This window comes from Brienomyrus brachyistius, chromosome 14, assembly GCF_023856365.1.
Source record: "Brienomyrus brachyistius isolate T26 chromosome 14, BBRACH_0.4, whole genome shotgun sequence".
NCBI lineage: Eukaryota > Metazoa > Chordata > Actinopteri > Osteoglossiformes > Mormyridae > Brienomyrus > Brienomyrus brachyistius.
Genome location: NC_064546.1, coordinates 14,052,747 through 14,067,227, shown reverse-complemented (window position 1 = coordinate 14,067,227; position 14,481 = coordinate 14,052,747). Strand labels below are relative to the sequence as shown.

The 14,481-nt window shown below is 40.4% G+C and overlaps 2 protein-coding genes across 6 annotated transcripts; both read right to left on the bottom strand.

Moving 5' to 3' along the window:
- Nucleotides 1-92: 92 nt before the first annotated feature.
- On the bottom strand, nt 93-5,221 carry rdh12 (retinol dehydrogenase 12). Of its 5 annotated transcripts, XM_048974467.1 has the most exons (9): nt 4,974-4,997; nt 4,834-4,882; nt 3,512-4,049; nt 3,151-3,269; nt 2,679-2,834; nt 1,691-1,795; nt 1,317-1,526; nt 743-932; nt 93-528 (listed from the first exon to the last, which is right to left on the bottom strand). In XM_048974467.1, the coding sequence occupies exons 3-9, from the start codon at nt 3,556-3,558 to the stop codon at nt 426-428; spliced, it is 930 nt and encodes a 309-aa protein (XP_048830424.1). In that variant the 5' UTR covers nt 3,559-4,049; nt 4,834-4,882; nt 4,974-4,997; the 3' UTR covers nt 93-425. The 5 variants fall into 5 exon arrangements, with proteins under 5 accessions (XP_048830424.1, XP_048830420.1, XP_048830421.1 ...); XM_048974463.1 differs by lacking the exon at nt 3,512-4,049 and having other exon boundaries at nt 4,974-5,221; XM_048974464.1 differs by lacking the exons at nt 4,834-4,882; nt 4,974-4,997 and adding an exon at nt 4,363-4,811 and having other exon boundaries at nt 3,512-3,542.
- A 1,296-nt stretch (nt 5,222-6,517) lies between these two features.
- arg2 (arginase 2) lies at nt 6,518-12,325 on the bottom strand. The gene is made up of 8 exons (XM_048975175.1): nt 11,884-12,325; nt 11,702-11,774; nt 9,376-9,550; nt 9,033-9,192; nt 8,803-8,897; nt 8,214-8,318; nt 7,547-7,683; nt 6,518-7,239 (listed from the first exon to the last, which is right to left on the bottom strand). Exons 1-8 carry the CDS (start codon nt 11,998-12,000, stop codon nt 7,049-7,051), a joined length of 1,053 nt encoding a protein of 350 aa, XP_048831132.1. The 5' UTR covers nt 12,001-12,325; the 3' UTR covers nt 6,518-7,048.
- Between the last annotated feature and the right edge of the window lie 2,156 nt (nt 12,326-14,481).

Sequence of the window (14,481 nt, the reverse complement as noted above, 5' to 3'; positions counted from 1 at the left end):
CTTTCATTAATATTTAAAAGCAATATGTTCATTTCTTTGTTCAAAACAAACAGCTTCCCCTCTAAATATGACAACAGAAGCAGCAAAAGAAATGCTCAACACAAAATGCATCTGCAGATTTACTGAATGGTCAAGTAAAAAACTGTATAATCCAACAGAAGTAACTTAACACTGAACCAGCTTTAATTAAGACGATGGATAAAAACGAATGGTTTAATTTCTCTCTACTCCCCGGCCACTAGTAACCCACACAGCAGCAGTGTGATAGAAAGCAGAGAAGGCTGGAGTCGCAGCAGAGACGGAATGGATCCATCCATCCATCCATCCATCCATCAACTGCTTATCCTGATCAGGGCCACATGGACAACGGAGAATGGTGGAATGTTCCACTGTTAGCTGTAGGTGGGGGTGAGCTTAAACAGTAGTCATTCCCATTCAATGCCCAGCAGCTCACAGCTGCCGTCCCACAGCTGGCGGGCTGTCTTGTCATTTCTTCCCTGGGGAGCCACAAATGCAGGGGTGCAGTCGCTGCATCGAGGAAACCAATACATCCATCACCACGGAGCAAACTTTGGCAAAGAACAACCTGGCACTCGACTAAAGGCAAGGGAATTCTACACATATACATCTGCCCTAAAGAAATGGCGTCCTCTGCCTTTAAATAAATCAGAGGCGGTATATTTGAATGACTATGTGATCGTAGTGCTGTTGCAGTGCCGTTTCCCCCCCATGCACCTCCCACCTGAAGTGCTTTCCGCTAACGGAGTGCAGCTCCTCCGCCACGGCGCAGTGCACGGATGTCTGTGCTCCTTCCCGCGGCGTCTTGAGGAGGAAGGAAAAAAGTGCAAAGAGCAGGGACATCACAGTTGAATGCCGAACCAGGTCAGAGCACACGGAGCCTGGATGCACAGAGTTCACAGTCACATCGGAACCTAAGGGAGAAACGGGACATGCAGGCTCATGGAATGGGAAAAGTGCGACCATACCGCAATGATGAAAGCTGAGTGGGATGGGAGGGGCTGCATTCCGAAGTAAGAATGCCTTTTGCTGCATTCTAATGCCAAGTCTTACACTCAGAGGCGACACAAACAAACAGAATCTGTGCCTCTTATGTTCTTGAGTGCTCCTAATTAAAAATGGAAGATCTGTATGCTTCTATATTTTACCTAAACCACGATAAACTTTTTAACTGTTTTCTTACACCGATTTCCTATGGAATCCTCCTAATTTAAGTTGCATGGAAATTACCACTGTTTTTTTTTTACCATGTGCTAATTATGCACATTAAATCCCCCCTTTCTATCACCAGCGTGTACCTGCGAGTCTGTGTGCTAGCTCCCGCACAAACAGAACATTAGCCAGCTTGCTCTGGCAGTAGGCAAGACCACTGTTGTAGCTGCCTAGGCTCTGCAGGTCATGGAAGCGGATCCAGCCGAAGACGTGGGCCCAGGAGGATACGACGACGATGCGAGCCGGGGCACTGCGCTTTAGCAGCCCAATCAGGAGGTACGTCAGCAGGAAATGACCTTCAGATCACAAGAAATACTCTCAATCAAACAACAGAACTCTTGAAAACTGCCTTATTGCCTCCTTAGGAAGCATCAAGACTTAGGAATGACTTTTCTTTAGTGTCGGGAATTGTTCAAGAGACCATTCAAAGAAAATGTCCTCACGACTATGTCATTCTTACCTAGATGATTAACACCTAATTGCATTTCAAAGCCGTCCGTGGTCTTCATATAGGGGCACATCATTACTCCAGCATTATTAACCAAAATATGTAGGTGGTTCACCTCTAAAAAGGACAGAAGATAAAGAAACAACACCGGAGATCACATCACGGACTTTTAAATCAGTCTTTGCATGTGATAGCAAGGTAGGGGGAAAAAAAATCCCTCAATGTAGATGAAAATGCAGATTGCATGTCTGTCGTGCGTCATAAATTCCAGGAGGTTCTATCAGTCTGTGCTGATATATGTGGACGCATTGTTTGTGTTGCTAGAATATTACCACCTCTGTGTTACCTTAAAACATTAGAAAGCAGTCGTGTTTGTCAGCTTTGACCTGACTTCTGCGCCATATTTAGCGTGTGAAACAGCTTTTCACAATCTTCGGATATAACAAGATAATGTAGTTTCCTCCACTCCCGTTAGCCGTTACATACACAGGTATTAATCACCGCGGTCTCTTCACTTAAGCCTGCCTCATTCTGTAATGTTTCAAGAAGGTCACTGCTGTGCATTGAATAGATCCCCAGTGTATACAGAGATACTCGATTATGGCAAAAATCATAATCACAATTATTTTGGTCAGTATTGAGATCACAATTAACAGGATTACTCATTGACTCTGGAAATATCATACATTTATTTAACTTTTAAAAAACATGTCTTTTTAACAGTGGATTTCCTTGAACTCAAATATAATTCAGTTGAGAAACACATAAAAAGGTGTGTATTAGACAATACAAGACAAAACGAAAGCATCATTGCAGAACAAATTGCAGCACAATAACGGTTTGATTTAGATTATTTTGTATTGATAATCGTTGGAAGCCAGAACCGTAATTTAAATTAAAATTCGATCGATTGCCCAGCCCTAGTATTTGAAGGTTTTATCTTAACACACAAGCAATGAAACCACTGCTCATAGTGTCTTGGAGCAGATGCTGGAGTTACCTTTGAGGAACCTTTGTGCAAATGCTCTAATAGAGCAGGTGTCGGCCAGGTCGAGTTCTCGCACCTCAACCTTGGCCCCCGGCACCTTGGAGCGGATGTCGGCCGCCGCCTCTTCACCTTTCTCCACATCTCGACAAGCCAGCACAACCCGAGCTCCTGAATAAAAACAGATATATATATATATACCTTCCTTTGCCATGTTTTCTATATGAAAACATTCAACGTATTATCATTCAAACAAAAGGTGTCCATCTTAAATAACTCGTATGAAAACAAAGGAAGCAAATCTTTATTAAAAGAGACAAAAACAGTTAATGCTTTTTTCACTGAATGGGTGTTTTTCCCAGGTGCAATTTTATAGATAATTAGTATGTAGCATTTGCTAGGATCCATTTATTTACTGCAGTACAGCAAGTCTCTCTTAAAAGTGAGTTACAGTTTATGCACAGGCAATTCAGCCTGTGGGCACTACCTCGTGCAGCGAGATCCTGTGCGGTCTCCTTCCCAATCCCCGTATTTGCTCCGGTAATCAGCGCTGTCTTCCCATCAAGTCGGACTTGGGACTTACATACCCCACCGGCTGCATATTTTCTGCGTGTGAGAAGCCCACCTAAGATCAGTCTCTGTCACATCATTTCCAGCTCGTATGACAGTCTCCACACATGCTTATTTGAGCTCCTGTAGCTCAACATTCTGTTAACAATACAAAGGTTGTGGGTTCAAGTCCCAGGGAGCACACATAAATTATAACTTTTCTCTCTACTGTACGCTGTGTTACATAAAATGTCAGGTTAATGTAGTTAACATATCACATTTTCATCCATCAATCTTACATGTTTATCCAGAGCAGGGTCATGGAGGTTCCTGGAGCAAAATCCATACAGCACAGAGTACGAAAGGCAAAAATAAGCTAAAGATGGGTTCCAGCCTTCAACCCTAGAGGAATGTTGTTCACCCATGCATCCAAGGTCGGTTGTTCAACTCCTGTCTCTATTTTGTGTGCATGGAGTTTGAATGTTCTCCCACAATCCTAAAAAAGCTAGAATTGGTGTCTCTAAATTGCCCATAACGTATGATTGTGTCGGTGAGTGTACACGTGTGTGCCTTGCGATGGACTGGCGTTCTGTCCAGCGTCTGCTGCAGCCTTATTCCCCATGCTGTCTGAGACCCTGACCAGCATACGCAGCACAAGAATGTATTAAAGTATCTATTCTATTCCCCTTCCCCTCCCAGGGTCAACAACCTTTGCTCTACAACTTAAACTCCCATAGCACCACCTGATTCTTAAGGATGCCCCAGTTAATCTAACGTAACCAGCCAACAACAATACATAAAGCCACGTCTTTTTATGTAACTGTCCAGGACAGCCACCTAAATTCGTGCATCACATACATTCAACATGCAAAACATAAATATCCAGGCCACCAACATATAAACGAACAGGAAAAACATAACATCTAGCATCACTTTGGAAGCAGTGGATCAGGTTACGCAAACATCATATATAATGTAATGAGCACTGATACCAGCGGGTTCTGTCTCCGATCCCTATTTATTAAAACTATGAGATGTTGATGGGGGAAGGAAGAGTTTAGCGAATTATAGCGACCTGCATATCATACTGTCTTAATATTCATGTAATTTCGACCACTCACCGAAATAACATTTCAGTAACAGTACAAACCTTTGTTATATATTATATGCTTATAATGTTCGAACATTTCTCAGTCGGGTTATATTACGCAAAAACTGGCATAACCAATCAAATAGCGGCATACGCTGTAGCTCCGCCCTCTGGCAAATCGTTCAGTGGGTGGAAAAATGAAAAGGCAGCTTTTGAATGGTGGCCGTCCATTAATGAATTATTTCACAAGTATAAAAACAACACAATTACACTGAAAAACCATAAGCTACAAATACTTCAAATAATTAAGCAAAAATCACTGTGGGTATGCCACCATACAGGCATTACACAGTATCTCTGCAGTTATACCATTAACGACGTTATAAAACAAGTCTTTGGTTACATAATGCTGTAAATGGTGTCAAGTTTACGTTTAATCTCAGAGAAATAAAGCAGTAAAACGAGTATTCCGGGAATATCGTAAAGAATATTATTATAGCTGCATGCAGTTATTCGATATATTATACATACCTGATGTGAGGAGCAAATAAAACTGATAGCAGGACAACCATTCCCAAACCTGCGGTTAACAGTAATACAAACATTTCCAATAGATTATAAAATGCTAAAGAAGGAAGGCTATACAGGTTTGCAGACTGCCGTACATTTACCAAAATCTTCACCACCGCATGTACTGTCACTCAATTGTGCCTCCTCCCGCACAGAACTCTGGGATTGTAGTTTTTCGCTCAGTACTGACCCTTGACGCATGTGCCAGGCATCAACATTCATCCAACAAGACTCTCGGTTTCAAATTAGTCTTTCTGCAGTTGTGCTGGAGATCGCGCATGTAATTTGTGAATTAAAATAGTGAATTTCACAAAGTTTTTTGAGTGTTTCAGCCTTTGCTTTGCCGAAGAAACAAGATAGGAAGCAGGGCCCTGTTCCCAATCGTGTTTTTTTTTTTTTATATATATATTATTTGCATATTGCTTCTAGAAGAATGTGTCATTGCCTATCACTACTACCATTAATTAATGCAAGTTCTCTGCCAGATAAAACGTCTTTCCTCAATGGAAGGTGGACAGATAGACTTTATCCAGGCAGCCAACAATGGTTTACCACTTTAGGCCTACCGCGGATACTACTGTTGATTACAATTAACAATCCATGCAAAAGTGACTATTATATTCCATGTTCAGTATAAGTTAAAGATTTGTTTAGTAGTGAAAACTACTAGTCTATATGGATTGTAAAGCATTGTTCTGACAAGATTAACAAAAATAACACTATATTACAAATACTTGTTTCCACAAGAAAATGGTATTCTTCAGCTAAAATATTTTAAATTACAACATTTTAAGAAAAGCATCTATAGTTTATTGAGATTAGAATACATTTGCAGTGATCATGTTCCTTGTTTGGAGTTCTCCTCATGCCTCTTGGTGCTTAATCACAGCCCACGGAGCATGTCCCATCACATAAAGAATTTGTCATACAAAGCATTCATTCTGACTTTTGAAAGTGCATTCCACCCTCTATCATATTGCCGTTCAACTTGTTGACCGATAAGCAACAACTGAGACCAGAAACGCCATACCCTTGAATAGACTTTATTCTTTATCAAAATTCAAATCATTTTACCACCATGTTTTCTGGTGAGGGTTGTGGTTGCAGCATGCCGAACAGGTCAGAACATGCAGATGTCATTTTCGTTGGCCAGAAACTCGTGTTGGAGATTCCCAGGTCAGCTAGGAGACATTATCCCTCTAGCAGTTCCAGGTTTGCTTTGGGCCTCCCTCCAATGGGACAAGCCCAAAACAGGATAGGGACACAACATAATACTCATGGTTTAACCTAAGACTTAACCCCTACTTTAGCACCATGGATGCCTGCAGTGCTTGTCATTCTCATCTCCCTCTTACCAGCAATCGTCAACAACAAAATAAAATAGCACACTTAAGGAAATTAACGTTGCCGATTAGTTGCATCTATTTTTAGACAAAATACTTCTTTCTGGAAAACTAATTTTAGTAAGAACTGGTAGTGTATCAAGGTCATAAATAGATGATATGGCTATTCACATGTAAAGCGCTCTGTCAAAAATAGAGCTGGTTATCAGTTGCAGAAAGACTTGGAGGTTATGTTGGAAACAACTTAAGATTCTGATTTACAAACTAAAACCAAATGACAGATTTTTAATGGACAGCACTGATAAACAAAAGTGAGTTTATTTCATAGTCTATGAAAAGTGACTTGACATATTTACATGTTAAATGACAGAGTCAAGACAACTATAATATTGCTAAAGTAAAAATCAGTCATCTACAAAAAAAGTCCATCAATTAAATTACTATACAATAACTTCAAGAAATTACATAAAATTCACCACTGGCCCATAGTGCAAAAATATTATTACTGCAGAGACCCAAATGGTACATGTGCTACTTGGTAGAGAATTTTAGACTCCAGTGACCAAACAGGCTAATCCTGGTTGAAAAAAAAGAGTTTAAAAGGAGTATACTGTTTACCCATGTGACTATTTCCTAACTGTCTGATGCACTGTAATGTCTACGTGATGGACCAAGGTTAAGATTTAATCGAGACGTTGGAAAAATAAGCTTGTTTTGACTTTAGTTCAGCCAGGTATATGAGCAGGTTTTTCCTTGTGGAAGTATCTGGAATGCAGAAGTGGTGAGATATGACAAGTCCTCAGTCTCTGTAAGCTACAGCTAAAGGTTCAGGTTTAGAGACACAGCTTTTCTGTGTCCACCTTTGGGGACGGTATTTCCTGAAAGGCCATGTGCGCGCCTTCTCGTGTCTGCCCCAGAGACGATGCGATGACATCCACTGCCAGTCCGGCAGTCGCTTCCACAGCCTCACGGCTTGCTCCCAAAACAGGATTCACCTCCACCACATCCATGGCAGACAACAGTCCTGTACAAAACATCAAATCAGGACATGTGGGTTTACGGTCAGCATTAAACACAATAACAAGAAAGGTAAGAATTATGATGATTGTACTACATCCATAGTCCAAGTACCACTGCACAATATCTTAAATTTTAGAAGGCTTTGCTAGCTTCCTTTCTCTCATTCTTTCTTTGTTTACCTTTTCTCTGATTTTGTATTATACTTGTATATATGATGCATCACTGCATTGCAATACACCCATGTAAAGTGCTTTAGGGCAACTGTTGTGAAAGGCACTATAGAAAAATAAACTGAACTGAATTTCCATTACCTGTGTTATGAATCTCTTCTGTAATGTAGATGCCTTCCCTATAGGTTAATCCTCCATTTACAGGGGTTCCAGTAGCCGGGGCCAGGGATGGATCAAAGGCGTCAATATCAAAACTTAGGTGAATTGGCTTTTGTTTCCTTGTCGGGGAAGACAAAACAAATTGCATTTGACATCTGGAAAAGTTCAAAATCATTTCTGCACTTCAATCTATCATTCTGGTACAGATGGTGTGCATAACATCATCCTTATATCATGAATATGATAGTTGTTCAGATACAATATTTCATTGGTACATTTTGATTTTTTCATGCGCCGACTCGTTTTCCGATGTAACGCAAAGATGTGAGCAAAGCTTGGGTATCAAAGCAGAGAATCAGTCTTTTATGTGGGATCTAGACTAAAGATCCCAGCCGAGGGACCCTGACAATGATACGGTTATTAAGATTCAAACCGGCAGCCCTTCAGACTAGGGCACAAATTGCTAACCAATAGTGCCTTACATCACTGCAAGTTCAGATACTTCTCAGCTTTTAAGGAACGATACATTTTCTGACTATTATTCTTTAAACAATATGTGAAGACGGCTTGACACAGACAGAATAAATCTGTCTGGCAATATAATGGAAAATGCAATAAGCTGTATTTAAAAAGACGGATTACATCCTACCTGGCCAAAAGATGATCGAGAGTGACTTCCATGACCCTGTGTATTCCCATCCTGTCTATGTCCCGCATGGTGAAGCACTGGATTCCCAAGCTCTTCAAAATGTAACTAGGATACACAAATTCAAAAATCATTTACACATACAACTATTCATTGATTAACTTCCAGAAATATGTAATATTGAACACAAAGTATTAAATGCATTTAAAGAATTGCAAACACAGCAAAACCCATGCTACAACATCAAATTCTATTTTCAATCAAACCAGTTCCATCCCACAGGTTCACATACCCAATAATCCTTTTCTCTCCTCACTCTTGACTCCAGTAGCTTTTCCCCCCCTCCCCTTTAAGATTGCACCCCCCCTCAATTTCCCAACTATCTTTTAACCTTTTGCCATCGCAGATTACCAACACTGCTACACAAAGTATGTTTCCCAAGATTTTTATTATATGCTTTTATTACAGACCACGACTCCTTTATAATAAGAGATTCAGGTAGCATTCCATTATGAAGTATAACCTGCAGGGCTATATATAACCTATATACACACACGATTGGGTGAGCAGAGATCATCTATGTTGTACATACTGTTCCCCAGGGTCCACATCCCGCAGGCCAATGTACACCAGGTCTGTAGAGGAGAGGAAGGGTTTCATCCAGGAGAAACCAGGAATTTCAGGCATCTAAAACAAGGGGGAGAGAAATAAACACTATAAAACAGCCCTAGTATTTCCCCTATGTATTCTACAATTGACAGTAGGATGGAAATATTTGAGAAATCTGATAGCAGCAGTTTAGAAATGGTTCCATTTGCTTACCTTGCCCCGAAGTTCTTTAAGAAGGAAGGCAACAGACTGGCCATGGAGATTGCCGGAAGGCGAGGTAAGTGGCGTGTTGATGTCAGCATGAGCATCTACCCAGATCAGGCAGAGGTCTGGGCACTGCTGGGCATGGCCTTCCACTGAGCCAATGGCCAAACTAGGGTATGGAAAGGGATGTCATTAGTCAACTTATAAATAGACAAATAAGACAAGTATTAAATATTTCTAGGTTATATTCTATGGTCCACGGAACTAGACATCACTGATCTGCCCGATCTTTCGTTTTGATCCTGAACGGCGCAGACGTCTGCTTTGTGGACCCGTTCTGCCCACTGCTCACCTGTGATCCCCACCAAGCACGACGCAGGTATGTCCGCCACCCACAGCCCTACTAACTGCAGAGGACAACAGCTGATTGGCACGGCCGACCGTACGGGGAAATGGCACGTGCATGAACGGCTCATCTTTATCCAGATGTTGAAAGTTCAGATCGCCATAGTCATGTACAGGATACTCTGTAAATGAAGCAAAATAAAATAACCCGACATTACTACCATATGCCGGAGTTGAAATATTTCAATGATTTGTATATTCCTCCATGTTTTGACACTCTTGGGCGGCACTTCATGTTCTGCGTTTTCCAAGCAGAGACCAACTCAGGATTCGTTTAGAAATAAATGCGCACAATCCAAGATATGGCATGAGGTAAACAAGAAATCAGATACATCCTAACGAGCTTAAAACGAGGAATGCAATGAGAAGCCACGTCCCAATTCAATAAAACGCCAAAGAGTCTATCCCTGCATAGCTTACAAAAAACTGGTGTACTTTTACTATTAAAATTGTTTTAAAAGTTGCATCACGTAAAGTGCATTTTAAATCAACATCTTTGTTTTACATTGAGCTCTACAGTTATAAATAGCATATACTGCGAATGACATGCAACAAAATAAGGTCGCAATGACACGGAGCCTATTCTGAGTGCATATGAACGCGATGGTTAGTGTACACCAACACACACACACGGGAAACCTGGTCACCACACAAGCTCTCATTTAGAGAATCGACATGCAATTACAAGGGTATAAATAACAAAAGGGATATTCTGAATGTAACATTAAAAGGAAGCAAGTTATCAGCAAGTCCCTTCTTCAGTATTAAACACCCACAGAACGATTCCGTTTTTTTCCATTTTAAAGTTATGACAGCGGGCAGTAATTTTGTGTGTGTGTTTATGTGTATACACTTATTGTGAGGTGACAATGGCTAAGGGGACTGAGTGGCTTATCTGGGTAAAACACAGAACAACCTACATTTAAAATTAGGAATACATGCCTTTATGGACATTTGCAAATAAGACTAGCAGCTAAACCACTCAAGCTTCCCAGATGTCTTGGTTGTTCTTTCAGCGCACCCGTAAGATGCGGCTAAATGCGGATTTGCAAAGAATAGTAAAGAATGCCTATGCCGATTGCATCATTTCCTGTGGGGGGAAAAAGTGCCCGAACACATCTAATTTTACGCCAATGCTGAAGCAAGGTATGAATACCCGAATACACACGTGAGCGTCGCGAAAAACATGTAGACGTATCGGTGGCTGAGTCTAGATTAAGGAAACCTGTCAGTACCCCAGCCAGCGTCGGAAAATTCAGTCTATACATAGGGATCTCATCTTACAAGCGCTGACCTGGTTACGCAACGTGTCAATGGCTAAGCATTTTGGCTATCCAATGTTTATCTGCCTAGCTGAGTGTTAGCGGAAGAGACGCATCTTCTATTACTTGCAATGACATTCCCGATCTCAACTGACAATGTGCAACCAATACGACAGACTTAAGTTTCAGAAAAATGTTCCATGTTCATTAAAACGAGTACCGATTTAAATATTAGGCTACTGGACCTTTCCCCACCAAGTTGGTACTTACATCAGTTGTGACGCAAGCATAACAGGTCTATTATAGCCTAGTATTATTTTAGTATTAGTATAGTATTTTCTACTTTAACATAGTAATAAAAAGAGGTGCATTGATGCAACTTTACAACCAGCATAACATCATTTTATTTTGGAGCCTCGTATTTAAACGACTGGCTTCGTCAAAAAGACGTTTTCAGCTTAATAAATGCATAGCTTCCCGAATAACTTTAAGCGGCTCAGCCGCCAGTTGTTTCCTTCCGTCACGTTTAGTTCAGCGGGATACTGCGTGCCCTGGCCTACGCCCATTGCGTCAAAAATAAAAGCTTTTTTATTTAAATCTCATACAATATCACTGCGTTCCGTGCTAATAAGCACTTCAGTATTATTTTTAGTTTTTGAAACGATCTGAAATCAAGCAGAAAATCGAGTGCACTCTACTTGTTCCAACTTATCAATACTAAGTGTAATTTATTTAGAAAATTCAAAATGTTTATCTGCGTGCCCTAGCCGGTTTCAATGTATAGGCTGGGAGAAACAACCTTTTTAAATTTTAGATTATGAAATATTGTCTAAAATACAACAACTGATTGACGTGCCCCTACTGACAAATCCGTGAAAGCGTGCTCCATCTTCAACATGCTTCAGAAAGTTGCAATAAACACACAGCCTTATAAAACACATGTATGTATTAATAAAAAAGAATGGGAATTAAGAGGAACATATAAGTGTGTACATGCTGTTATTTCCTCACCTAAACTGGACAGCCTCTCAACCAAACCCGCATCCCTGATCGCCTTTGGTCCATGTTCTACTCCTCTTCTTTTCTGAAACAAACAAGAAAAAAATCACTGGTTAGATTTCCGCGTATTCCGGCTCCCAAACGGGCAGCTGGTTAAATTTATGCTAATATTACTGCACTTTGATTTCCATCACCTGTCCTTTGGAGAATGGCGCCCCTAAAATAGCCACAGAATGTGCCCGAACGTGGTGCTGAGTCGCGCCGCGGAGATGCGACCTGAACACACCGAGCAGCGACCCGCTTAGAGCCATTTCATTTGTTCTTGTCCCAAGATATGAAATATTTCTTCGAACAAGAGCTGAAACTTAGATGCTAAATTTCCAAGTGGATATTTTATAATAAATAAATAAATAGATAAATAAAATCGTCCGCTAACACTTCCTTACAGTCTCGCTCTCACCGTTTCTGCCAGTGCGGAGGGAATTTACGTCTTAAGCCTCCAACTAATTCATATTAATGAGACAACGTCTGCTAGACAGCACTGCCGGTTCAAAACGTGCACATTTGTACAACATACAACATAAAGGAGGTTTAGCTGTTATTGTAAAAACAGAACTGTTATAGTTGTCAGACCAAAGATAGTTATAGAAAAAGTTTAAAGTATTAGATTTTAAATAAAATTGCATTAATGGAAGAAACGCCTACCAGCGTCTGATTTGGTGACACACCTTCTTATGAGCCAATGGGAGAGCTTCAGGCTGTGGGCTTGTTTAGGGGGTGTGTCAGGAGCTCGTGTCGTGTCATGGTGACCATCGCTGTTTATCCATGGCGGAAATTTCCACCCGGGCTAAAATAAAACCTGGGACTGTCACAACGCTTTTTTGCACAGCTCCATTTACATCAGAAGCCAACAAACACAGTACTGGTTAATGGCCAGAAAACATACCCCCGAAACGCGTTATAGTATGTTTAGGTTTTCTGTGAGATATGTTCCGGAACCGTAGCTGATTGAAATCAGTAGATGCTCATGCCAGTATAACCAATACATCAAGCTAATATTGCTGTTTATTTAACCCAGTAAAAACGACCATATTGGAAGTATTTAAACAGCAAATTTGATTCGAATGGAACTAAAATTCAGTTTTTAGGCATTTCCGCCTAATGGTAATTTGAAACTTACTGCAGAAAAGTTCCATGTATCTACATCTCTATTTTGCATTGCTTCAAGCGCAAGAAAAACTTGTTTGGATAGGTTTTTTTTGTGAATAATGAAGAAAGAGATATGCTAGGTAAAATAAATCGGCCATTCGGCATTTCCGCGTTTGACGGTGAATAAATAACCCATAGGAAGTCTATCCTGCCAAGTTGTTCCGAAACGCCCTGCATTATTTTTTTCCTTCAGACAGTAATTACAAGCCTAAGCAACGATAAGAATCTCAAATCATCAGCTGAGGCGTCGGCACGCCAAAGTAAGAGCATTTTATTTTGTCGCACTGGTCCCTGCAGGGCCTCCCTACATAGTCATACTGTTCGCTTTCCCAGTTATTTTATAGTCACCCCAAAGTGTGTGTGTTGTGACATGTGTGTATGGCAACCATTTATTACATTCATTAAAAATAAGACTGCCATATCTTACCGCCTGGTGCAAGGATCATGTAGTGGTCACTAGGTGGCCGACCTGGGTTGATCATCTTTAACACACCCAGTCAATGACCCTGAATATTTAATTACGAAAGGTATGCCTACATGTAACTTACATATGACATAAAGTCCATACATCTTCCATCCATTTAGCCATGTCAGAGTATTTTTTGGGGGGTGGGGGGTTCTGGACCCTTCCCATGATGTATAGTAGACAAGGCTGGGATACACTGTGGACAGGATACCAGTCCATCACAGGGCAATTAAATGGTAATTAGATGGTAATTATCTTGGCTTCATGTCTTTGGATTACAGAAGGGAACTGGAATGATCAGGCAGAAACCACACTGCATATCCTGAGGGAGAATATGCAAATTCACACACTCCTATACGAATGATAATGCATTGTTATCCACTAAGTCATCGTGCCATTCATTAAGTAAAATGTAATGTTGTTTTTGACCATGCCATTTCAGAAAAAAAGTGTGCGTGTGTGTGTGTGTGTGTGTTTTCCTTCCACAACCTAGAAACATGGAGTTTATCTTCTAATAGCTGCATTGTTTCATGTGCAGTTTAAATAGTCAAATACATAAACTGCTCTGTACATGTCTGCCCTCAAAAATACTGCATAGTCCTTTGTAATATTTAAATAATAAAGTATACATTTGTTTCTCCTAAGAATTTTTAAAAGAAGAAAGTGATAGCACAACAAAGGATTTTTATTTAATGACAAAATTAACAATAAATTAACATTTTAGCGGGGTTCCAGTATCTCACACCATCAAACCAAATACTATCACTTAATCAATGGCATTTAACAATTTTGATCTAATCAAATGTTCGTACCGAAATTCGTTAATGTTATGAACTTCAGAGGCAGCTTTAAAATCCCAAATGAAACCAACAGTGTGACAGAACAAGACAAGAGTGACAGAACAAATTGCAAGAATATGGGTAAAAAACCGTTGCATCGCACAGGGAAACAGGAAATTTAAGTTTTCTAAAGAAAATAGAACAACTAATGGAAATGTAGCCAGAAGGACAACTACCGTCAGAAATGACACAGCACTACAAACAATCGCAAGCAGAAAAAAGCGGACTAACATGCCATCAGGGATGCAGCTGATACATGTGACATTTAATTAATACAG